The 27283-nt window shown below is 43.1% G+C and overlaps 1 protein-coding gene and 2 pseudogenes across 2 annotated transcripts; 1 reads left to right on the forward strand and 2 right to left on the reverse strand.

Annotated features, from left to right (window-relative positions):
• Positions 1 to 556: 556 nt before the first annotated feature.
• LOC136528859 (uncharacterized) lies at positions 557 to 10727 on the reverse strand (annotated as a pseudogene).
• Positions 2959 to 5991, reverse strand: LOC136528627 (uncharacterized; annotated as a pseudogene).
• Positions 10728 to 18196: 7469 nt separating the features above from the next.
• LOC136525327 (mitogen-activated protein kinase 12-like) lies at positions 18197 to 23594 on the forward strand. 2 transcript variants are annotated; one of them, XM_066518328.1, is made up of 12 exons: positions 18732 to 18971; positions 19100 to 19297; positions 19685 to 20093; positions 20272 to 20399; positions 20479 to 20538; positions 20834 to 20983; positions 21490 to 21645; positions 21767 to 21904; positions 21995 to 22068; positions 22476 to 22577; positions 22656 to 22875; positions 23100 to 23594. In XM_066518328.1, the coding sequence occupies exons 1-12, from the start codon at positions 18951 to 18953 to the stop codon at positions 23172 to 23174; spliced, it is 1731 nt and encodes a 576-aa protein (XP_066374425.1). In that variant the 5' UTR covers positions 18732 to 18950; the 3' UTR covers positions 23175 to 23594. The 2 variants fall into 2 exon arrangements, with proteins under 2 accessions (XP_066374426.1, XP_066374425.1); XM_066518329.1 differs by lacking the exons at positions 18732 to 18971; positions 19100 to 19297 and adding an exon at positions 18197 to 18725.
• The last annotated feature ends 3689 nt before the right edge of the window (positions 23595 to 27283 follow it).

The following is a 27283-nucleotide window of genomic DNA, read 5'->3' on the forward strand; positions in this document are numbered from 1 at the left end:
CTGCGTTTTAAAAAAAAAAGGAAGAAAATCGATCAGGATGTGAAAAGGCAGTAACTAGCACTCGATCACATAGGGAGAAGGCATCCAGCGATGTTCCATGGTAATGGCTGTAGCCTGTAGCATACAAACTGGCCATCGAATCATGGAGCTCACGGCATAGACATACCAGTTTTTCTCCAACCTGGGCAGGTTCAACATAACACAGTAATCATATGAAACCAAACAGTAGAGTATATAACGATTAATAACTTCTACACGGTCTTATGTGCTCTCGAGCACAATTGAGTTACTTATTTCTGTCAATGGGTTCTTATTTCTAACATCCAGCGGCGGATCCAGGAAATATTTTAGGGGGGACTGAACAACACTGCTGCTTGATCTTAAGTCTCAGCTCCCCTACACTATAGAACTTTGTCTAAAAATTCATAAGGGCTCTACAGTAATTTGCACTGTTTCGGTTTGGGTAGGGGGGCTTGAGCCCCCCCCCCCGCCCCATCGCTGGATCCGCCCCTGCTAACATCCATATTATCTGTCACTATCACTTGTTCAGCCTGATTCAGAAGAGCATGCCATAGTCAACCGCTGGCATTGCAGGACTCCAAGCCTATAACACATCGTCTTGGGCAATCGGGCTCACAGGGTCATCCATCAGAGCATCGCCAATAGCGGCTTCTTGAGATATTGGTTCATCTAATAAGTTGGCCATCCCCGCCGACCTAAGATCATCATCCCATGCATTGTTACCTGCTTGTAGGACCTCTGGGGCAAGGCTTTGCTGATCTTGTGATCCTCCAACGGCGGCTTCTTCAGTCATTGGTTCATCTAATAAGTTGATAAGCCCCATAGATATCAGAGCATCATCCCATGGAATGTCATCTACTTGCTGGAGATCCTCCATGCCAAGGCTTTGCTGCTCTTGCGATCCTTGAGTTACTGGTTCATCTATGTTAATCAGACCAACCGATCTCAGAGCATCATTACATGCGTTGTCACGGAGGTCCTCTAGGCCAAGGCTTTCCAGCTGACTCATCCGAAATGAATCTGCTTCCCCCCGGCCATCAGAAGGGCCTGTCAGGTCCAGATCATTGCTGTCTAGGTGCGCCAAAGCAACAGAAAAATCCATTGATGCATTTTACTCCGGGTCCACATTACCTTCAACAACAAGAAAGAATTTTAGTCCCAAGCAAGTTATTGCAGGCTAGGAATGAAACATCACGAGAGTCAATAAATAAAAGATAGAAAGGTATTAGCAAGGAAAACTAGTTAGCAGGACACTTAGTCTTCAAGCAGATCAGTGTTCATTGTACCTTCAAGGAAATTATTGTTCCCCATGGAGTCATTGTTTCTGGCAGCTTCAGTAAGATTGCTTTGTCCGACTTGATCACTTGTTAACAGGCTGCTTGAACCGGTGTTTTCTATGGATGCACCATAAACTGTCTCACCAGCACAAAATTAGATGATAATAAGGTAAGGTATTAGCAAAGAAAACTAGTTAATAGGATGCTTAATCTTCAATCAGATCAATGTCCACGATACCTTTGAGCAAATTAATGTTCTCCTTGTGGTCATTGTCTCTGGCAAATTCAGTACGATTGTTCTCTCCCACCTGATTACTCGTTAATGTAACTAACCTTAGAAATGACGGAAGATCACTCAATTAGTGGAGATGGACATATATATATATAGAGCCACATGGGCTATATGGGCCTATAGGATGGGCCTTGATATACACTTAACACCCCCCTTCAAACTCAAGGTGGAAGCGGAGGATCTGAAGCATTGAGTTTGATCAAATGAAGCCGATGTTGCTCTCGAGTTTGGGCTTTCGTGAAAAAATCAGCCAGTTGCAGCTCAGAGGGTACATACTGAAGATCAATTGTCTTCTAATGACAGTGAGAACAAGTGAAAAAGGCATCAACACCAATATGCTTAGTAAGCTCATGTTTGACAGGGTCATTGGCAATTTGTATGGCTCCAGTGTTATCGCACAAAAGAGGTGTGGGTGCATCACAAGATATACCAAAATCAGCGAGTAACCATCGAAGCCATACAATCTCTGCAGTGGTAGTAGCCAGTGCTCGAAGTTCTGCTTCGGTACTAGAGCGAGAGACAGCAGCTTGTTTCTTGGACTTCCATGCAAGAGGAGAAGAACCAAGAAGAATGCAATAGCCTGTGATAGAGCGGCGATCCATGGTCACTTGCCCAAGTGGAGTCTGAATAAGCATGAAGCTGAAGTGGACTATCGCAAGCATAAAACAAGCATCGAGATGATGTCCCCCTTAAATAACGTAGCACACGCAGCAAATGGCCAAAATGAACAAAAGTAGGAGCACTCACAAACTGACTTAGAATGTGAACAGCATGAGCAATGTCAGGTCGAGTAACAGTAAGATAAACAAGGCTGCCCACAAGATGCCGATAGCGAGAAGGATCCTGAAGAGGCGTTCCATCAGTAGCACGAAGTTGCAAGTGCATATCCATAGGTGTGGCAGCCGTGCGATTATCAGTAATGCCCGAACGAACAATAAGGTCATGTATGTATTTTGACTGAGAGAGGTAATAGCCATTGGCAGAATGTGAAATCTCAATGCCCAAGAAATAACTAAGAGGACCCAAATCAGACATTTGAAATTGCACACCAAGTTGCTTCTTCACATGGGAAATATGTTCCACATCATCTCCAGTAATTAAAATGTCATCAACATATAGAAGGAGCAAAGTACGCCCACGTGGAGAGAGGTGAATAAATAGAGCAGGATCATGAGCACTAGCTGAAAAACCAGCAGCTCGTATCACAGAAACAAATCTCTCAAACCAAGCACGAGGAGCCTGTTTGAGACCATATAGGGCACGACGAAGACGACAAACATATCCTAAGGGAGCATCAACACCTGGAGGTGGCTGCATGTAAACTTCTTCATTCAAGGCACCATGAAGAAAAGCATTCTTAACATCCATCTAAGAGATAGCCCAGTTTGAAGTGGCAGCCACTGCAATCAGAGTACGAACGGTAGTCATATGAGCAATGGGTGCAAATGTCTCATCATAATCACGGCCTTGAGCCTGCTGAAAACCTCTTGCAACAAGTCTAGCTTTATATCTCTCTATAGAACCATCAGATTTTCTCTTAATCTTGAACACCCACTTAGATGTGATTGGCACTGCATGTGATGGTAATGGAACAAGATCCCATGTCCCTTGACGATCAAGGGCAGCAAGCTCCTCACACATTGCAAGCTGCCATTCAGGGATGTTGGAAGCTTCTTGATACGTGGAGGGTTCATCAACAACAGCATTCACAGATGGAAAACCATACTTGTCAGCAGGCCCAATAGTACTGCGGTCCCGAAGATTATATCTTGGACCAACTTGTAACTCATCAGATAAAGCTTGTGACTCATTAGCAACATTAGAAACATCAGCAACGGGATCGTCAGGACTGGCCAGGGTGGTAGAGGTAGATGAAGGAGCAGTGGGACCTTTGGGACGACGAGTGAAGACATGTTTAATGGGTGGTTTAGATGGAGGTGGAGGTGGAGGTGGAGGACTCTCATGTGTAGATATCACATGAGGTGGAATGGAGGAGGATGGTGCAGGAACATCACCTCTAGATGAATTAGTAGGAAAACAAAGAAAGGAGGTGGACTCAGTGGGGGAATATGAAGGTTTAGTAGATGGGTTGTAAAAGAAAGGGCGATCCTCAACAAAATTCACATCACGGGAGATACGTATACGACGAGAGGTAGGATCATAACACTGATAACCCTTATGCTCAGGACTATACCCCAGAAAGACACACTCAACAGATTGAGCGGTCAACTTGGTCCGCTCACGAGGGGGAAGCAAAACATAGCATGTACATCCGAAGACTCGGAGATGATCATAGTTTGGAGGAGTACCAAAAAGTACTTCACCGGGACATTTGCCAAACAGTTTGGATGAGGGCTGTCTATTGATGAGATAGACAGCAGTAGAAATAGCTTCGCCCCAGAAATGTGATGGAACAAATGAGGAAATGAGAAGTGTTCTGGCAGTTTCTATGAGATGGCGGTGTTTGCGTTCAGCAACACCATTTTGAGCATGTGCGCCAGGACAAGAGAGCTGAGCAAGGGTGCCTCGGAGGTCAAAAACGGCGGAAAATATCAGATAAATACTCACCACCAGAGTCAGAACGAAAAACTCTGATAGGAGTAGAGAACTGAGTGTGAACCATGCGCGCAAAGGATTGATAAATAGAGCATAGTTGAGAGCGATGTTTCATGAAATAAATCCAAGTATAACGGGAATGATCATCAATGAAAATAACATAATATTTATGACCACCCTTTGTAGCAAAAGGTGCGGGACCCCATACATCTGAATGAATAAGATCAAAAGGCCTAGCAGAATGTGAAACACTAGATGAATATGGAAGCTGTATTTGCTTTCCAAGCTTGCAACCTTTATAATGGAAACTAGACTCGACAGATGCATGACCTAGACAACCTTTATTTATTAATGTTGACAAACGGGACCCACATAAATGACCAAGACGATGATGCCACTTGGCGAAGGACGAGGTGGATGAAGCTGCATCAGATGACACACGAGACGTGGATGTGGCTGAAGAAGGAAGGCGCAAGGTGTCCAAAACGTAGAGGCTAGGAGCACCTTTACGGCGATGGCCAGTCCCAATCACAGTCCCGCTTCAACGATCCTGAATGAAACAAGATGAGTCATCAAATCCAACAAAGCAATTTTGATCAGTAATTTGGCCTACTGATAGAAGATTCATGTTCAACTGAGGTACAAGAGAAACATCGGGTATAGAAAAATGAGAATTGCAAAGAGAACCCTGGTGAGTGATGTGACATACCATCGGCAGTCTAAACAGAAGCACCATCTGTGACTGACTTGCAAGCAACCAAGGGGGACTGATCAGATGTCACATGGAAAGAAGCGCCTGAATCAAGAACCCAAGACGTCGAGGAAGCACTAACAGGTGAGGCTGCAGCAATAGAGACTGAACCTCTAGAAGTGGAGCCCGTACCACGACCACGGGCAGCACGACGGGCACGAAACTCAGCCAATTTCTGTGGGTGCTGGACAAAACAATTTTCTGGAGGATGACCAGTCCTGCCACAATGCTTGCAAGGCTCTGAAGAGGTGCCTTTTGGTGCACCAGACCTCTGCGAGGCTGCCAACACACTATGAGGCACAGACACAGAAGAAGCAGACAGGAACTGAAGACGTGTTTCTTCTGCAAGTAAATCAGCCAAGGCCTGTGCCATAGTGAGATTAGAGGAATTGTGAAGCAATCGAGTGCGAATGGAATCATATTCTGCCCGAACTCCCATAACAAATCTGTATGTAAGGAACTGCTCAATGAAAGTAAGTGCTGTACAATTCTCTGTAGCTGTGCATTGAGGTACCATGGAGATCAAAGAACCCATCAAACGATCAAAAGCGGAGTAGTACTCATCAATGGACATATCTTTCTGTTCAATGACATGAAGTTGTTGCATAAGAGTATGCTGAAGAGCACCACTATCTTGAACATATCGTTGCTTCAAATAAGACCACATGGGCTTCGCTCTTTTAAACTTACGAAGACTCATGATCATAGTTTGCTTAACACTATTGACTATGGCTGCCATCACTTTTCCATCATTGATTTCCCAGGTTTTAATAGCAGCAGCATTACTACCATCAGGGTTACGAGCAAGCGGATCATCAGTCAGATGAAAATAAAAACCAACACCCCTTAATGCAGTCTCAACACAAAAAGCCCACTCTGGATAGTTCTGACCATCTAAAGTGATGTTGATAACAATGGCATTGATCTGTGATGTTGACATGGTTGGAAAGGATACTGACCGCTAACCAACAGGGAGACTCACAGCGAACCAACAGGGAGACTAAAGCAGGGATCAGTCACCACCGTTGCAGAAGCAGAAGTCCTCTGTTTCCTCTGCTGTGCGATCCGGAGGAGATCGGACGATGTGGGACGCGGACGAGTGCGCTGAAGAGGCGGACGACCGTGCGGACCGCGCGGACGGCCGCGGGACTTCACGGGCGCACCGCGCACGCGCGCGAACGTCGCAGGCGGACGGGCGCGCAGGTACGGTGCGGCGACGGTCGCACGGGTGGCGAAGGGCCGCGCGGACGGCGCGGAGCGACAGACCGCGACGGCGGCCTGGGGTAGACAACCGCGACGGCGGCCTGATAGGGATTGGATCATGGGGAGATTAAAATTTTTTTGATTAGCTCTAATCCCAGCCCTAATCCATGGCTCTGGTACCATGTAACTAACCTTAGAAATGACGGAAGATCACTCAATTAGTGGAGATGGCCATATATATATATAGAGAGCCACATGGGCTATATGGGCCTATAGGATGGGCCTTGATATACACTTAACAGTTAACATGTTGCTTGAACCAGAGATTTCTGTGAATCCATAACCTATTTCACCAACACACAGAAAAGAGGATAAATAGGTAAATAAGTTCTTTCTAAAGAGAAGCCAGCAGATTAAACTGCAGTTCTATATATTAATAAAGGAGCAGTAGAAAAGGTAAATAAGGTATTAGCACCACCAGCAGTTTCGGGGGCTTCATTTGAATCCCCTGCATCTGTGATAACAATATTGTTCTTCACAGGCCACCGATGTTCGCACATGAACTGCCAACGTTTCTTTTTCTCAGAGAACACTCTATGCAGGTTATTTTCATACTTATCCCACATACACACAGACTCTGTGTCCTCAGTGTTCAGAGCCACTGTGTCCGCTGACCTTTTCTTCACCTCTGTCCACAGCCTTAAGGGGTACACTTCCGCGTCTGTCTCAACTCTAGGTGTGATGGATTCAGAAGTGCCTTCATCATGCCCCTTTGGTTTTCTGCTGGCATTCTCTTGGCGCTGTCCTCCTTGCTTTGCATTCCGGTGGCGCAATCGATGTTTCTATATTACATTTGAGGAGAAAATTGTCAAGCAAGGGACAAAGTTAGGTCACAGTATTAAAGGTCAAACTAATGATCAATTAATCACCCACCTGGAGATGGCTGCCTATATGCTTCGCAGTCAAACCTTTTATATTCATCAGGTGGAGGATCCCCTCAGGTGTAGCATCTGTTAGCCACCCAAAAAAAAATAAACAGGCCACTAATAAAATAACAAATAACTAATTTAGATTTCAAGCCATGTGTACGTATGAGCTATACTTACACTCATTCTCCCCAAGAGCTTTGACAGCCTCCAAGAACTTTTCATGGAGCTCAATGGTCCATGTGATCCGATTCCGCTTCTTTGGCTCTTCATATCCATTGCTTTCAGGATCGGATAAATCATTTCTCTCTGGGATAAGCACTTCCTTGGGCTTTTCAGTAGATGATGAAACCATTCCATTTCTGGTACTATTAAGAGTTGGTCCTTGAGGTGCTGCCTTTTTAGACTTGTGTTCCAGTGCTTGGTGCCACAGAATGCTGAAGCTTCTTCTGTCCAGAGGCTTCAGCACATGGAAGCATGCACCCAGGTTCATACATTTGGAAAGTGCCTCTTCATCGTCACAAGAACACATTGCTGTCAACAACAAGGAATAACCCTGGAACTGTGAGTTTGGGATAGGTGAGAAATTCTTAAAATAATAGAGCTCTGAATACAAACTCTTACCGGTAAGAGGGACTTCAAGTTCATTCAGTATGTAATAATGGAGCAGATCAGAGTTTGCGGAAGTGCCTGGTGCCATATTGTTAAGATTAGCATCCACCAATACCAAATCAAGCTCCGCTTCTTTAGTAGCCCCGCCTTCAATGAAATCCAGGGCCGCTTCTGCTGTTTGGAAGGGGAAAACTATGCAACGATAAAGGTAGTAAGATTAAAAATTTGGAAAATTCATACCACAGTGTATTTAGCACTGTTCTACAGTTAATGGACCCTGCACTTGACAAATAGGCCCAACAAATAATTTTTAATTAGACTCCTAAGCAAAACTTCATGGTGGGAAAATCCAGCGAGGCAGAAGGAACCAATAAACAACTATAACAAACAGGAGCTCCTCTCAGTGTTCCAAATGATGGATCTATTCCAGCATGCTTTTTTAATGTTCTTTGTTGGGAGCCTATCGAAATTAGTAAAGCTAGTAAAAGTCCAATTAAAAAATGTATTCACACCTCCACATTTGAGTCCACATAATCCTCTACCGTACACCCAATCTTAAGCTACACGACAAAATGAAATATTCCGAAATTGGAATCTAAAGCGTCATACCGTACACCAAAACATATGATACGTGACAAAATGATACATTCAGTAATTGAATTTAAAGCGTCATACTATACAATCAAGCATATGATACACGACAAAATGGAATATTCAGAGATTGGAGTCTAAAGCAGCATACCATAAACCCAAACTTATGATATACGACAAAATGGAATACTCAGAAATTGGAATCCAAAGCGTCATACTGTATGCCCAAACTTATGATATACGACAAAATGGAATCCTCTGAAATTGGAATCCAATGCATCCTACTGTACGTCCGAACTTACTATATACGACAGAATGGAATATTCAGAAATCAGAATCTAAAGTGTCACATAGTACACCCAAACTTACGATACACGACAAAATGGAATATTCAGAGATTGGAACCTAAAGCGTCATATCATATACCTAAATTTATGATATGCAACAAATGGAATATTCTGATAACCGTAGATCGGAATCCAAGCATGCACTCACAAATAGGAAAAGACACCAAACATCCTTGTAACATAATATGCTACAGAAGCCCCTTGAATATCATATAGTAGGTGTAGATTGATTTTTAGGGCGGAGGATCTGAGTTCCTCTACTTTGTCAAGAGAAGGAATCCTTTAAATATTGCCAAAAATAGATCCAGGTCAACATGTTTCTCCCCCATCACCTTCAGGAATCATACAGACTGAAAATATGATACCACAGCTAACATATATAGGAATTCTTTTTTCAGGGAAAATAATAAGAGTTAGTTAGATATACAGGTTCCTCAGTTTTATAGAAGATTTATTTCTTGAAATGAATACTGTGCCTATTGACTTCCCTTTTCCCTCTAGAACACACTTCATTTTTTTAGAACAAAAATGCAGAAAAGGAAAAGGGGTTCCAAAATGGAATGCTTCAAGAATCAAGATCCACATGCACCTTTGAAGTTAAACTTTGTGAGCGTCTCAGAGATGGTCGACAAGGATGCTGGGTCACTATCCAGAACCAGCGCTGAAAGCCTTTCCATCATTCTGTCACCAAAGGGATTTTGAAGGCAACTTTGAGCTTTCTGGTGTGAGAGTGCGACCTTCGTAGTGGGTCAGAGGTAGGCACTCTTTATATAATAATAAAATTAGAAAAAGACGAAGCTTCAAAATCTGTGAAATCGCTTTATTTCAATGGTAAGTTGACCTGTATTTGGACTGGTGCACAACAAAAGTTAGTAGATAGATACAAGAGATATTTTTCTATCCAAAAGCCTGTAACCATGTTGCTTTCAGGGCATCACACTCTTTGAGGTAATGAGGTATTAGTTTTCAAGAAAAACCTAGCATGAAACTGGGTAAAACATACTAACAGATACATGCAAACCTCTACTATTTTATTTCTTCCTCTTTGTTTCCAATTTGTAGCGTCAAATTTGACATGGTAAATATGGATGCAATTTCAGGAACCACTGAGTATCAAACTGTGATGGCAGTAATTGCCACAGCACCTGGTTTTGGAATGTCCTTGGGCATCTGTTGACAAAAGGACATGCAGAAAATGAAGGCAAAGGACAATAAAATCACATTAAATGAAGCCTCGGCGGATTCGGTGCCATTAGTTAGTATCATAATAATAATATAGTAGTCCCCTGGGACACAAATATATGGCATACCATATCTGTGGGCAGTCCAAAATGGCACACCATATTAATTTCAATCTTCTTTTTCCTCCCAAACCACCCTGTTTACGTCTCTACGAAACCATGAGAGAAAGTAAAATGCCAGTCGTTGAGAGAGAAATATTTACTAGTCCTAGAAAGATATACGCCCGAAACACCACAACCAATCTGCAATTCCCAGTTCCATTCGGATAAGAGTTCTGCGATGACATTATATAAAAACTAACTCTGAAAAGATTATGTTCTATTTCGTGCATTTCAGCAAATCTTGCCACAGTAATATTTTGCAGCCGGTCCCCTATGGTTTACTAATGCAATATGCAAGCCTGTTCTCTGATTGCATATATCATACCATAACATACTAGGACCAAACCTGCATTCATCAATCCTAGTAACAGGCAAGCCTGGGGCGCCAAAACAAGAAGAAGAAACCATGAAAGTAAAATATCCCAATGCTATATGTACTAAGTATTTCCACGACTAATTACCGACCGGCGTACGAAACTGGAAACGCACACGGTAGAAAGTACCACAAAAACCGCTATGCTAATACTGCGGCGCCGCTTAATTACAAACTAAGGGTTTGTCCACCGCAGACACTCACTGGTTGGAATGGAACTCAAACACAAAACGAGCAGGCCGGCGGCGCACAAACCGACAGACGGACGGCGGCGGCCCCGGTGACGCGACCCTGAGACCGCGAGGCCTGCCTACGGCGGGGGCGGAGGCACCGCGGGAGGCGTGTCCGCATCCACGGCGGCGCGGGCTGCGCCGTCTCTCGCCACGGCGCCCCCGCCATCCGTCGACAGGCGCGAACGGAGAGCGCTCGGGATGGGCCAACAAGACCTGTTGGATCGCGCCGTGGGCCGTGGGAAGGAAGCAAGGAAGGCCAGGGGAGCGGGCTCAGGTGGTGGGGCCCAGAGTAACGTTCACTCGTTTGAGCCTTACTTTTTTAACGAATAAACAGTATTTTTCTTTCACCATCAATCAACCGATAATACTTTAAAAGTGTTTTTCTCTCAATAAATTTTAACCTAACTTATCTGCCAAGCAAGCGAACAGGTGGACGGCGCGTGGCGGCGTGGTCGATCGGGCCTGCGTCGCCACACCATGACACCACACGCCACTCGCCCGCCAGGAGGAGAGGAGATGGAGACGCGGCGGTGGACGTTACGTGGGGGGTGGAGGGGACACGCACACGCCTCCGGCTTTTCAGTTTCAGACGATTATTTGCAATTGCATGCGGCTGCTGGCCTGCTGCTGATGGATGAGGGCTGCAATACATGTAAAATGAATACTCTTCTGTTCTACAATAAATAAATCAATTTGTAGATTCATCTTAAGTCAAACTATTTATCTCCTACAACTAAAACGATTAAAAATAAGATAATTTTTTGGTGCGATTTTTTTTTGCTCGCTCCTCCTCGTCCCTGCAATACCGCATCACGCGCTCCACTCCATCCTCCCCCGCCGCCAGCCCCGCACTCCTGCAGCCTCCCTCCACGGTTCGATCCCTCCTGGATGCGTCATTTTTTTCTGATCTGCGCCGCCGCCTGCACGCACCGTCGGTCCGCCCCTCCAACTTGCGATACCGCGCGTCCTATATCCAGGTCTCCCGCACCCTCCCCCGTCCGCTCCTCCCAGCTGTCTCCGCCCGTGCGGCCCCGTCTACACCGCCACCGCCGTCGCTGCATTGGCCTCCGCAGAAACCCACCACCTACCCCATTCGCTTCTCCCCTGTTGTCCCCGTCCCCATCCGCGTCTCCGCCGCCGCCGCCACCAGCGCATGTGCGACCAGCTGCGGCGGGCACAGGTTGGGACATCTCTCTGCGACCCGCGCCCTGCTTATCCGCATCCCCATGGTAACGACGGCTGCTCGGCGAGCAGCGCGCCACCGTAAGCCGGGTGCCCAGGTCCTCTCGACGGGCGCTCCACCAGGTATTTCCCACCCCTTCTATTCCCTTACTGCTGCGAGAAACCAGAGCGCCCAAACCCTAACCTATGCTATTTGGCTATTTGTATTCCGATCTATGCCTAAGCTTCGATTTTTTGTGCGATTTACAGATCTTCATATTCAAAATATCTTTATTTTCATTAGAGATGGCATCCACTGTCATACCAGTAGGTGAGTAGTAGTTACTTCTGTCAGTTGAGCCTTATCCTCTACATCTACCCATTAATTTCATTTCAAGATAGGACAAAGAATATAGGTCCTCTGAACAGCTGCCAAGATCAGTCATAAAATATATTTTTTGTTTGGCCACTATGAACTGCCATCTAAAATATACACAGTATGCACATAGGTCATCTCCTTTCGGTGATAAATTGATTGATGAAACCAATAGGTGGCATCACCCATTGATGATGCTGAGAAAGTACAACTGCTCAAAAGCTAATTCAATTTTTCAGGCAATAATTTTAACATCTGAATTTTTTTAGCATAATGATACCATTAGTTTGCAGGTCCCTTTCAATTTTTCTGATGTTTAGGTCAATCCCCAACCTCTGCGAACAGTCATCTTGCCTCCAAACATTCCTGTTGCATACTTTTAGTACACATATTGCATCCTTAATTATTTGAATATGTCGTTTCAAGGTTTACACACTATGCAATTCTTTGCCTTGCTTTGGAACATATTTATGGTTTTGTGCTTATTTTCTTTTCATTAGGTTGCAAACAGAGTACACGGATTTGATTTTACATGATACACACTGCTTGCATTTGTTATTTATTTTCTAGGGTGCAATCTACATATATTGAGGACTTCCACATGGACGCTGCTCACAATTGTTGGTTCAGCGAGCTGAACCTAAACAGGTCTCTCTTTTTTGGCTAATATTGTTTCAGTTTTACGATTTCTTATTAACAGCTCCCATCATCATCATTTGTGCAGTTACCATTGATGCCATCTTGAGATAACAGGTGAAACCTTTTTTCCAGGCAATCTCCACAAAAACAATGAATCTGTGATCATGGCGTGTCGGAAGAGTTAGGATACTCCTTACATATTGTCGTTCTTCGGTTTCCAGTTAGCCTAAATGTTCATTTTGTTCATGCAATTCTTGCTGCCTTGCTGAAATGCTATACAAGTCTAGAACCCATTCTTTGAAAGCAGTCACGAAATAATAGAAAGAATACCTTTTCCGCTGTGCTCTCTCATGAATGTTATTTTGTTGGCAATCCTTTTTTTAACCTCTGCTATGAGGCTCACTATATGTTTTTGTGACATGGTACAGCCTGACAGGACCATACATTTGTTCCCGCACCCTCCCCCGTCCGCTCCTCCCAGCAGGATCAGAGCATGCCTGCTGAAAAAATGGATCAATCCTATTTCAGTTTGAAGTCTGGCTGCAAAAGGTAATAATCTGAGCATCGTTAATTTTATGGTTGGATGGTTTGCTAATTAGGATTTTAGCCGCCACATCATTATTATTTTTCTGTTGCCATAGAAAATTGGACCATTCTGTTGTCTTAAAAAACTATAATGACATCTTTGGTTTCCTGTATGTATGGTTCCATAGCCTGTTGCTATAGGAAATTGGAACATTCTGTGTACCTCTTCCACTGCCATATTCAACTCCCTAATTAGCTATATATCTCGATTTTTATCATGTGCCATGAAGTCCCTAACAAGCACTACATCCTTCTCATAATCATTGTGTGATACATTACCAATTTTTTATGTTACCCATAGCAAAGGTTTCCTTAACTGCATCACAGTTATTACATCATGGACATAATGACTATACTGTATCCTAAATTCCTAAACAATTATATTATGATAGCTTCCGTGTGTTCAGCTGCCGAAGTTGTGCTATACTCCTTATACATGATCATTGCAAGATTATATTGCAAAAAAAAACTGTTGTCTCTGCGTTAGCAGCGGCTCCACCTGAGCAGTTAAATTGCATCATACACATAATTATGCTACTGTTTCATTCGTTTGCTACGTCTAACTTCTCTTTTCCTATGCTTCTATAAATTATATTTTCCTATGGTACCTGTATTAATATGCAGCGTTCGCCATTATGAACTCAGCACGATTTTGTGGGCATGAATAATACTTTATGAAGTTATCCCACACCAGATGTCTCCTCTATTTACATGACTCAGGTGGTGAGGCACAACTAACAGTTCACCGTACTAGGTCCATCCGTTCGTCACCATAGCTGCTGGATGCCCGCCATGCTCCACAGACATGATTAATGTAGTGCGTCCTAGATCTTCGACAACAATATAACGATTAATTTCTTTTGTAAGGTTATTGATATTCTTTCCATTTACCCACATGTTCTCCACACTGAAATTGAATAATATAAGCATGTAAGGAGGCATTCTCGGCACCAATTTAACTGGCTATTAACCCGCGGCAACGCGCGGGGTACCTGCTATATAAAAATACATCATAATTAGGGTTTAATTAAATCAACTAAATAATTATCGCTATTTTTGTTTGGTTATTGAATTGAACAGAACAAATCTAAATGATTTCATTATTAGTGCTTAGAAAACTAAACTAAGAATATATAATACTTTTTTAAAAATAAAGTAGAACAAAGACAATACAATTTTATATAGCTATATATCATTTCAGTTCTGAATTAATGACATCCATGTTTCATATACCTTAATTGCAATCATGAAGCAGGATGAAGAAAAGGATGAGACCATTGAAGCCAATTACCCTAACCGTGGCACTTCACAGTCTGTAAAGTAGAGTTTGTAAGCCTGTGACACCACGCTCTCCGTGACTGTTAATTTCATAAACTTTGCTTTTTAGATTAACTGTAACTTTAACGTTGATATTTAATTTTTACAGGATTGTTATCTTATCGTGCGATCCGTGTATTTTTAGTATAAAATGTTAGCTATCCCGTAGCAACGTACGGGCACGCTACCTAGTATTTAACTAATTTAAAAGTAAAATGAAAGCGACATCCATAACATTAAATTAATATATTATAACAACAACAACAAAGTTTGTCAGTCCCAAGCAAGTTTAGGTAGGCTATTAAATTAATACATTATATTATATAAATATATTTTATAATATCTCTAATGATAAGTGCTAATTTAATGTAATAAATATTAGAGATCTTTTCTATAGATTTGATCAAGCTTGATATAATCTGATTTAACACCATTCTAAAAGTTAATTTAATTCAGTGAGAACCTACTAAGAAATTGTACATACCATCACTGATTAGATAAGAATTTTGGGTTGCATAAGGTTCTTTCTTATTTCTAAGTTGCACGGTACAAATGCAAACCTAAGTGCCCACAAACACCTACGCATGCTTACCTTGCCTCGATTGCGCACACGCAAAAACCTTATTCTTGTAATCAGCTTTGAGAGGCTAAGCGAGCAGATCAGGATCACCACAAGCGTCTCGATTCTAATAGACACCTCGTCTACCATTAAAATAGTTACTTCGTTAAATCATAGCATAAATTTAAGAAAATGCAAGTACATCATGCTACCGATGCCGAGTCCAAAACCTAGGTAGCTAAGATCTACAAACTGCTATCTAATCAGTAGAACTATGCCCAGCAATTCACAGATGTGGTTTTATTTTCGTTGGTTGTGATGTGATTTGTTTTAGTCACCCGAGGGAGTGGTTTGATCTCAGTACACCATAGTCTTTTTAGTTTAGTCTGATGAAAGGTCGTCTCAGTAGTCACGTTACCAGGTTTTCACGAAGTTGAGTCGTTGGTCAGCTAATATTAGTTTGTTATTCTTATTATACTATACTCTTTGAAACATATGTTTGTTTTTTTTTCTCTCTTTTTAGATTATTTCTCAGTTCATTCAGAAACAGTATAAGCATACATGCCTCGTGATTCTTGAATCTTGATGCACATGTTGGTGAATGTTGATGATGACCTCAGCCTGTTCGTTTGGCTGTGGCTTGTCGTAAACGATCGTAAATTTTCAGTCAGAACAGCATTTTTCTCTCACACAAACCAGCCAACAGTGCTTCTTTACGAACCAGCCAACCGAACAGGCTAGTGTTAAACTATAGGAGCTACCTACCTACCTAGCTATCACGTAGAATCCATACTCTTCGTAGTACGCCATATTTGACCTTTGACGTACTGCAGACGTGCAACCTTGAAACATGTCACGTAAGACAAAAGCACTGATGCATCAATTCATCTGGCCCTGTGTACCGCATAGCACTTAGCACGTCGTTCCACAAATGTCTTTAAATTTAAATTTAATTTAAATTTGCTACCGTCAGGAAGAAAGAACGTACCCACAGAGTCCATCTCGGTCAGCTAATAACCTTTACATAATCCTTTTAAAAGAAGCCTTACATAGCAGTAAAATATACTAGTATCTCTGAAAGACGACGTTTCAGAGAGTAATTTTGATTTGCATTCGGATCTTTCTTTTTGGCAGGGACATCGCTTTTTGGCTTTTTGCTGATATGGCCTTTTTTTTCTTCTCCCAAAGCAGTGTTCTACTCTATTTAACCTTACACTATACGAAAGGTGTAGAGAAATCACAAATAGCGAAGCACAACAATACTCTACTGTGTTTATATATCCATTGTCCATTCGTACCTTTAGCAACTCTAACCAAGCTCTCAATTTTTGTACCCCATATTCCTTTAGATAAAAGTCGTTCATCCATATTCCATTTCCTATTTTTCACCGCACTCCTACTGATCTCCTAAATTTACACTGTATTGTCATGGGTCATTGGTCCCACTTGTTAGTTTTATGGGAAGAGAAAAAATGAGGAATGGGAGAAAGAATGAGGGGCTCCTACATTTAGGGGTTTATGAGAGAGAAATGAGAGTGTCTCATCTATCATGAGGCTGAAATAGGGCTCGGTGGAGAGCTTTTTCATGTGTTTGAGCTCTGAGAATGAGACAAGGGCTCATGTAGGGCCTTGGTTGGAGTTGCTCTAAGATTTAGGGGTTGTTTGGCATAACTTCTTGCAGCTCTGGTTCTGCCACCATAGAACGCTGTAGCAAGGTGCCGGCGGAGCTACAAATCATGTCTCTGCCGGCATCTTCTCTTTCGAGTTCATTTTTTGTCTCGGGAAATGAAGCGGCTTCTTGCTACATTAGCCCTACTGTGAATAGGAGGAGCGGAAACCTTTGAGAGCCATACCAAACAACGTCTTTGAGAGCCATACCCCTTAGGAACTGGGTTTCTCATGCTCCTCTCATCCTGTATTTTTGCTAGAACCAAAGCCGCTACAGTGAACAACACAACGAGGCAAACAGTGTTTCTCCCTACACCGTATACGGAGTACATGCTTTTTTTTTTTTGAGAATTATATACGGAGTAGATGCTTGACGTGCAACCATGAAACACTGTCATGCACGCCGCGCAAGCCTAATCATGCTGCCTGCTTCCTTGTCTGACTACTAATACTAATAATAACGCCGTTCCGATCCCGGCCGTCGCCTGGCATTTGACTGCCATGTCAGATCCATCACCCATCTGGAACCAGATATACAGTCAATAAGTCATGCGGTGCTAATCACGGTGGCCGTTGACCGAGCCGGGTGATTAGCACAGCAGCAGCTTCGTCTCTCGCTGTCGCGCACGCACGCTCCCAAAGCCGATGACTCCCGCGCGGTCATGATGCTCCGGTACGGTTTCTTCGTTCGTTGCCCATTTCTCCGATAGGCACCCTTCGCTTCTTGAGCAGACGACTGAATCCACCGCCATCCACCGCTCTCATAGAAATTGAAGCCTCACCCTTTGCATGCAACGCAAATTTTTTTTATGGTTCATGCAATGCAGTTTTCAGGAACTGACAGTTCAGGTCAAAGACCTCGACTGCGCAAGTGGTTGAGAGCGAATGTTCTCTGCACATGCTCCACTCCGAGTCATTCATCCGTGCAAGTGGAAAGATCCCATGACGACGCGGTTGCCGGTTGTAGGCAGCACCGCAGCAGGTGCAGCCTGCAGGGCCCAACGTGAGCACATGCACAGCTGGAGCACGCGATGCTAGCTTGCCTCTTGCGAGCAATGCGTGCCCAGCCCATGTACCTGCAGAAGATCTGGTCTAGCATCGGGCTAGCAGCCGAGTGGTGCAGGTGTATTGCTACTGCTAGGATTTTTTTTTCTTTTTCTAGCAGCTACTATAATTCGGTAATGGCAATTCGGCACAGCCTTTTCCAGCTCCAGATTTGCACTCCACTATCTCCATCATCAGTCTGAACACTAATTCATTCAGCGCATTATCAGACGATAGAAAAAGGGAAGGAAAAGGAGAGAAAAAGAAATCGTCCATCCAATCCTAATAACTGGTATAATAAGATCCCGTTCCTTCCCATCACGCCCATCGTTTTCCGCTCTCCATTGCGTTCTGCTTCCGTCAATCCACTCCCCGGTCCCCACGGCGCCGACGACTCGGGCTCCCGGCTCGGGGATCCCCCCTTGGACTTGGACGGGAACAGCACGTCGGGGAAGGGAAGCAAGCGTCCGCGAGTAGGAACAGTAACTGACGGCAGCAAGAGAGTAGAGGAGGGACGGGACACGGGAGGAGAGGAGAAGCTTGCTTGCAGCCGGTGGACTGGTGGTGGTATATTGGTATATAGCTAGGCGGGTGAGCGGGCGGGCAGCCAATGCCGTCGGGCGCGCAGGGCTAGGAGCATGGGCGGGGGGCGCGCGATCGTCCACGGCTTCCGCCGCTGGTTCCACCGCCGGAACGGCTCCACCTCCGGCTCCAACCAGTCGTCCGTCGCCGGCGAGGGGGACGACGGCTCGTCCGATCTCGAGGTCATCGAGGACCCGGATCTCGTCGGCCTCCGCGCCATCCGCGTGCCCGAGTGCAAGATGCCGCTGCCCGTCGAGAGCCACAGGAAGGTGAGCGACTGAGTGGACCCGCCTCCGTTGCCTTGCCTTGCTTGCTTCTGTGCGTGGGGCTGGGTGGGGGCCGCCGGACGTCTCTCTGCCTTCCTCCTCGTGCTCCTTGATCCGCGGACACGGGAAATTTCTTGCCAAGATCGGATTTTTATGGGGTTTGGTTGCTCCCGTGCTGTGCAATTTCTTGCCGTGTAGGAGTGAGCGCCTCGTTTCCTTCCGCTTATTATGCATTGGGGAGCTGTGCGGGTAATGCTTTTGTATCTTCGATCTGATCCGTGCTTATCATTTTGATCGGGGCTGCTTTTGTTCCGATTTCTCAACTTATATGAAATGTTCAATTCAAGCACTTGTGTGAATTCTTCTGGTCCCTATAGATATGCTCCTACTGTAGTTGTAGTACGGTGCTCTCGTCTTGCGTCGTCAAACTTCAGTTAGCTTACTTAGCTATATATATCTCGGCAACTGCTGGCATCGTCCCGCGTTATACTGATCCTGAGGAACTCTTTTCCAAGTTGCCCACTTGTGTTTTTGATGATCTGACCAGCCGACCAGGGCACCGGGCTTCTAATAAGGTAGACTTGATCTGCACCTCTAGCTCCAGTTTCCCTTTGCCTGCTGCTGTTGAGTGTTGAGGACTCCACTGGCTCAATGAGAAATGGTCTTTCCCTTGCATGCGTTCCTACTGAATTTACCTGACCGCGTCTTCAGTGAAAAGGTCAATTTTTAGTTGGTTGGTCATGGCCCAGGTAAAAGATCCCAGCTTTATAAACTTGTAGATGCATGTTATGCGGCCATGTCATTTGCTTTGCTCACGAATAGCTTTCAACGATACACTACTGTTCAGTTTAACCATAGGTTGTTTCGCTCCAGGTATTTTGTAACCAGTCATTCTTTGGATGCCCAATATTCTGTATATCTCTGGTTAACTCCAATCTGTACTTGAATTTGTGATCTTACAGAACTCAGTGGAAATGGAATTCTTCACAGAGTACGGAGAGGCAAGCCAGTACCAGATCCAAGAAGTCATTGGTAAAGGGAGCTACGGAGTAGTTGCTGCAGCGGTAGATACCCGCACCGGTGAGCGGGTTGCTATCAAGAAGATCAATGATGTGTTTGAGCACGTCTCTGATGCCACACGCATACTGCGGGAGATCAAGCTCCTTCGGTTGCTTCGTCACCCAGACATAGTTGAGATTAAGCACATCATGCTCCCTCCTTCTCGGGGGGAGTTCCAGGACATCTATGTTGTTTTTGAGCTCATGGAGTCAGATCTCCATCAAGTGATCAAGGCGAATGATGACCTCACCCCTGAACATCACCAGTTTTTCCTGTACCAACTTCTTCGTGCTCTCAAGTACATACATGCTGGTAAGTATATTAGTTAGTGCCAACCACACTGTACCTATCCCATCTACCAAGACAGTTTTTATATTTTTCAAACTATCGTGGGCTCATCTGCTCATGGTTATCCAGTTTATTGTTTTTTAGGAAAATTATCCAGTTTATTGTTATTATAATGTGCTCTTTATGGTCTATATTGGTGCAGCTAATGTATTTCATCGCGACCTAAAGCCCAAGAATATACTGGCTAACTCAGACTGCAAACTGAAAATATGTGACTTTGGACTTGCCCGTGCATCATTTAATGATGCCCCTTCAGCTATATTTTGGACAGTAAGACTCTTGATGTTTTATCGAAGCATTCATGTTCCACTTTCCTATTTTTAATGTGCTTCTGCTTTTCTATTTGAAGGATTATGTGGCAACAAGGTGGTACCGGGCACCTGAACTATGTGGTTCCTTTTTCTCCAAAGTAATGTCTTGAGCTCTTGAATGCAATTAAAGTTAATATTGTTAGAGCACTATGTATGCTGTGTATGCCTGTGCATCTTGAAGTTTCCAATGCATGAAGTGGTCAATTGTGTAGTGCATCAGATTTCCCTTTTAGTGAATATTCTTGTAGTATACTCCTCCAATTATGTATTCTTTATATTCTTGTAGTAAACTGTGCTGAAGACTGAGGTGTAAAGTTTGTTTAGACAAGATTATGTTGCAAAATCCTTATGTTACAGCTATCCGAATTCTGACACGTTTTAATTTATATGCAGTACACTCCTGCAATTGATATTTGGAGCATTGGGAGCATATTTGCTGAACTTCTCACTGGAAGGCCATTATTTCCTGGGAAGAATGTTGTACACCAATTAGATCTTATAACAGATCTTCTTGGAACTCCATCATCTGAGACCTTATCTCGGGTACTACATCTCAATTCTTTGTGGGACTTAAAGGCTTTGTTGTTGTTGTTGTTGTTGTATTTTTGCCCAAACCTCCTATTATATCATTAAAGTAGCTAATGTGTTGCTAACAAGACTAAGGGCCTGTTTGGATACAAGAGCTAATTACATGCTAGCTAAAAATTAGCTCTAGTGCATCCAAACAAAAGAGCAAAAGAGCTAATAGATGGGCTAATTTTTTAGCCAAGTCTTCAACTAGTTGTTAGCCAACTAGCTATCCAACCATAGCTAATTTGAGCTATTTTTTTAGCCCCAACTAGTGACTAGCCATGTGTATCAAAACAGACCCTAAACAAAGGATCTATGCGAATATAATATTAAAGCACCATTTTATCAACAAAGTCCATTGCAAGCCACTGAAATATTTCCTTCAGGCTCCATTTCTTTGTTTATTTTGTGATGTCTGCTCCTTCTAGAGATTTCACATGCGGAGAAAACATCCATAATGTTGTCTACGATCTTTGCAGATTCGAAATGAGAAGGCCAGGAGATACTTGAGCTGCATGCGGAAAAAATATCCTGTGCCCTTTACTCATAAATTTCGAAATGCTGATCCTTTGGCTCTTCGTCTTCTAGAGCGTTTACTTGCATTTGATCCTAAAGATCGGCCTACTGCAGAAGAGGTAAACTCAATCAGAACAGACTTTCTTTTCCTTCGTTCGATTTGCTTTAACAGTTTCCATAAAAAGATGTTATACGGATATTTTGATTTTTGATACAATAAATTATTTTATCTTATTTCAGGCTCTAGCTGATCCATACTTTGCATCCCTTGCTAATGTGGAACGTGAGCCATCAAGACACCCAATTTCTAAACTTGAGTTTGAATTTGAAAGAAGGAAGCTGGCCAAAGATGATGTTAGAGAATTGATCTATCGAGAGGTAGGGAGCAATAGCTTTTAATATATTTTCCTGTTTGTGTAAACAAGTATAGTCACCGTGCTTGAGAATTTTTTTTTAATATGCAAGCAGATTTTGGAGTATCATCCACAGATGCTGGAGGAGTACATGAAAGGTGGAGAACAGATTAGCTTCCTCTATCCAAGGTGCAGTACTACATTAGTTTTTCCTTCTAAGGTTTTACTACCATACAATGGGAATAGTTAACTTCAACATCAAACAAAATTCACTATATACTTTGTGTTTTACTTGCATCCTAGATCCTACTCATTCATTGTCAAGTTGCTTGTCTTTCAGTACGATCGTTTGCTCAAATCTTACCTACTTTACACTTCCTCTCTTTCTGCCAGGAACCTATTTCCCCACACACCAAAAAAAAGTACAAGGATTGTTTATAGGAAACAATAATCATCCATTTTGTAACATTATAAGGGTGAAATGCTGTTTTTATTTCTATTGCAAGGAGTTGCTGGATTTGATAAAGCATGTATCTAGCATTATTCTTTTATCTAGTAGGATTGGTATGGTTGTTAATACTACTATCTTGTTGCAGTGGAGTTGATCGGTTCAAACGGCAGTTTGCACATCTTGAGGAGCATTATAGCAAAGGAGAAAGAGGTTCTCCACTGCAAAGAAAGCATGCTTCTTTACCAAGGTACATGATTCAGGAGAAAGAGGTTCTCCACTGCACTTCTCAGTCGTGCTAAATCCTGCATGTCTTTGTGTATGACAGGGAAAGAGTGGTTGTATCGAAGGATGGTAATACTGAGCAACATATTAATGACCAGGAGAGAAGTGCAGATTCTGTCGCCCGCACTACTGTGAGCCCTCCAAGGTCAGAAGATGTTGACATGAATGATGTGAAATCCACAAGCTTAAGCTCTCGGAGCTACCTGAAGAGTGCAAGCATAAGTGCTTCCAAGTGCGTCGTTGTCACAAATAAACACCCAGAGGTAACGCTGAACTGCCTGAATTCAACTGGTGGCAAGTAGGCAGGGTGGCAAACTTTGCACTATCAATGTCTTTTTTTTTTATGGCATGCACACTGTCAATATCAAGAAAGGATGTGCAAAAGGACATCTTTGATTGATTTATTGCATGCAAGCTGTACCTTTTCCTTTGTTCACTTTAGAGATTAGGTAGTGACCCCACCACTCATGTTTGGTTTCTCTGTTAGGATGATGAAATTCCTGAGGAAATGGAAGACGGCGTCGATGGATTGTCTGAACAGGTCTCCAGGATGCACTCCTAGGCAGGACTGTCCAGGCGATAGCAATCTTGGCATATGGTTTCTACGTGGTACACTGTATGCCGATGATATAGAGAACAGCCTGGGAAAGCGAAACACTCTATGGTACACTGCATTGCAAGTTTGAATTATTGTGTACACCCACAGCTAGTTCGACTTTACTTGGGTAGAAGAGGAATATGCCACCGTCAGATGGTCCTTTCTTCATCATCTGTATTTCCACCGTGTCATGCCAGCATGGCGTGGCGTCTCTAGAAGCCCTGCATGGATTCATGAAGAATTCCTGAGATGTAGCACTAGCTAGTCCATGGAGGAAACAGAATGAAGTAAGGTCAGCCTGTCGACCATGAGATGTTTTCTTGCAATGAAGTCTGGACCTATGTTTGAGTTTTATTACAACGGCTTCTGCCGTACGAAGTGTCAGCAGTGTATCGTCCCCCTTTTCCATTTTGAGGGGATATCACTACAGTGCACATTGTCTGTCAAGAAAAAATGTGAGTAATTTCTCCAGTCATGGCTCATAAGTACACGTACATGTTTATCTTGGATAAAAATTACAAATACTAGTCAGTCATGGTTTGTCCTGAATAACCAACCTTCGGGTTCTGAACTTTCTTGGGTAACACCTTACACCTCCAGGCGAAGGTCACGAAGTAACTATCGAAACAATGACCCTTGATGCATTTACACAGGCATATGAATTTTTTTGGTTGAAAATTTAAAACTTCCGTTGCATTACAAATAAGTGACAGACAGGTTACAGAGATGGAGATCACGTTACCCCAATCGAAATTTTCTAGCACATGCTTGATATTACGTGTTGGGGAATGAGCAAGTGCCTGGTAAAGCACGAAGTTGGGATGATTGGCCGTCCTACTCTTTGCCAAAGCATCAGCAATCTTATTTGTTTGTCTACCAATTTTGATCATCGAATAGCTTTTTGCTTGGTTGATGTCCTGCACTTCAACAATAATAGGACGCAGCGACCAATGTCCAAGATGAGAACGTGGTAATCAAGCAAGCACGGCGGAAGGCACCACCTGACTGTCAGTTAACAAAGCTGCATCCCGAAGATCGAGTGCAGCAGCTAGCTTGGCACCAAAAAGGAGGGCGTATGCTTTAGCCTCCAAGGGTTCCAATACCTGCGCAATCGCTACCTGAAAAAAAAAGCATGGGAAATACTTCACAATTCCAGTTTGATTGCGTGCAACTAGATTTTGAGAGTCAACAGAAGCATCATTGGAAATTTTAGGGCCTTCATGAACCTGCAAGGTAGCAAAACGAGAAGCCTCTACAACGGTGGGAGTTGTAGTAGCCTGTGGAGTAGGCTCAGACATAGTCAGCTTGTTCGCTTGTTGATTTCAGCCAACCCAAACTAGTCAGCCAACAGTGTTTTCCTCTCACAACAAACCAGCACCAGCTAGCCTAAACCAGCCTAGAAACCAACCAGCGAACAGACCGAGTATCATCTTGAAATGCAAGATTGTAAGCCCCATCAATGGCCTTTGCCTCTTGCAACACTCTTGCAAGCAACCAATTTAAGGTATTAAATCTGTGATCATTACGAGCTTTCCATAAACACCACATGATGGAGAAAATTATACCTATAGTAGCTTGAGATGGCCCTTGCCACAATATGGCGGCAACAATGAAGTCCATGGCCTGCCTGGGGTAAGACATAACTCTAAGCCCCTGTTTAGATTCCAAAAATTTTCAACCTAAAATGTCACATCAAATCTTGCGGCACATGCATGAAGTACTAAATGTAGACGAAAAACAAAACTAATTGCACAGTTAGGTGAGAAATCACGAGACGAAACTTTCAAACCTAATTAGTCCATAATTATATACTAATTACCAAATACAAATGAAAGTGCTACAGTAGCCAAACAGTGGCCAAACCTAAAAAAATTTGGGAACTAAATGCGCTAGGTGACGCAAACCATACCGCTCGAGCGAAGCTGCAATCAAAGAAAAGATGTTTGTCGTCTTCAGGCCTTCCACAACGAGAGCAATTCTCATCAATCGTCCAAATAATCCTGCGGATCCCGCGAGCTATCCCAAGGGCGAGTCTGAGAAACCTCCACACGAACGTTTTGACACGAGGCTGAATTGTTTTATCTGCCCATACGTGTCTAAGAATCTCCAGCACCTGCATAGGAATGTTAGATGGTGTGTTTCTTGCTGCCTCCTCTGTCGCTAGCATTTTATAGGCGCTTTTTGTTTGAGCACATGCCACTAGAGACTGGCTTCCAATATAAAATATCAGGCTCATCTCTCACCACAAGAGGAATCTGCAAAACAACCTGCAAAGTACGTTGACCAAAGAGCACTATAATCTTATTTTCGTCCCACTTTTTACAGTTTGGGAGCCAAAGATCAGAGACCTTATTTGGGATTTGGTAATCCGATTCTTCAAGGTTTAAACAATCATGCATCTCCTTCCATATGGGACACCATGGTTGAGACCAAATAGAGGTATTCCCATTAACAATTGGACTGTGACATTTTGCTCAAGGTGGTGTCTAATTCTTAGGATAGAAGACCAGAAAGTAGATTTTGGAGAATAGGAAGGAGAAGTCCAAAGAGAGCGATAAGGGAAATATTTTGCTTTAATGATTTTGGACACACTTGAATTAGGATGATGGGCTAGCCTCCATGCCGTATTGATAAGCATACCTGGTTGACTAATTCCAACTTTATTTCTAATTCCCAAACCACCCTCATTTTTTGGCTTGCAAATTGTCTCCCTCTGTAGTGGATGGGCTTCCTTTGTTGCTCTTTCTGTACCCTTTGCCACCAAAAGTTGCTGTGAGCTTGGCTAAAAAAATCTTAGAGAACAAGATATTAGCCATATAAAAATTGGAATAGAAGCAAAAGCTGATTGTATCAAAGTTAAACGCCCAGCATAGCTCAAAGTGTTTACTTAAGAAGCGTGTTTACTTTAGTTTGCTAGGAAGGTCCAGTCAAACTGTAAGACCTCCTAGGGCGCTCATTAGAAGCGTGTCGTGTGTATAATTAAACCCCTCTTCTTCTTAATTACAATGATACGCAAATATTTTGCGTATTCGAGAAAAAAATGTTTACTTTAGTGAGAGTGAGCCTAGATCTGAAATTTTGATAAATAAAATCATAGACTTTGTTTGTCTCATGGCTAATAAGCAAAGGATGTCCTAGGTGCATAGTATTGTGGTTGAAATAAGCACCAGGAAAAAAAAACAACCTTGATCTGAGCTCTAACAGTGTGACTCACCTTTTGCTAACAAGAATAGATGATTTGGACCAGTTTGGAGTTTGCCCTGACATAGCACAAAGTTCTAAAGGATACTATTTATTTCATGTATTTCCTGCAAATCAGCCTTGCCACAAATGATGAGATCGTCAACAAAGAGAACAGAGTGGATAGGGGGCATCCTGGTCCTAACGTGACAACTGTAAGATTCGCATTGTCCAATGCTTCCTGCGAAACAAGTATGGTGACAGTGGGCAACCCTATCTAATTCCTCTTGCCGCTTTGAAATTCCCATACGTTTCTCCATTGACATTGACTGAAAAGCAAGTGGAAGAGATGCATGCATGTACAAATTTGATGAAGTGACCATGAAAATATTTTTATGAAATGAATTGCGAGTAGCCCTCTCGTTACTCAGTTCGGCACGTATTAATCGTACCATGTGAGCTCCGGAACCTTCGGCTAGTTATCTGTATTATCTCGAGGAACTGCGTGAATATAAATAGTTGGGCAAAATTGTTACACAAGCTTCCTTTTGCACGGAATGGAAAATAGAGGTTCGAAATATATTTTTTGAATCCCACAAAAAATGAAGGAAAACATTTTGGATGACAGAAGATAACATCGGTAAACATTCCTTTTGCACAGAAAGGAAAACGGAGGTTCAAAATATTTTTTTGAATCCCACAAAAATGAGGAAAACATTTTGAATGATAGAAGAGAACGTTGGTAAACAAAAAGAACAAGTGTCACCATAGACTTCTTTACATCGAATCCTGCTAAACATACTTATAAGGCAAACAGTTAAACTAAACATGAGCCAGACAGAAGCTATCAGCGCAAGCCAGGTAACTGTTGCAGTAGCTGTAGCGGCGACGAG

Source organism: Miscanthus floridulus, chromosome 19 (assembly GCF_019320115.1).
Source record: "Miscanthus floridulus cultivar M001 chromosome 19, ASM1932011v1, whole genome shotgun sequence".
In the NCBI taxonomy this organism is placed as follows: domain Eukaryota; kingdom Viridiplantae; phylum Streptophyta; class Magnoliopsida; order Poales; family Poaceae; genus Miscanthus; species Miscanthus floridulus.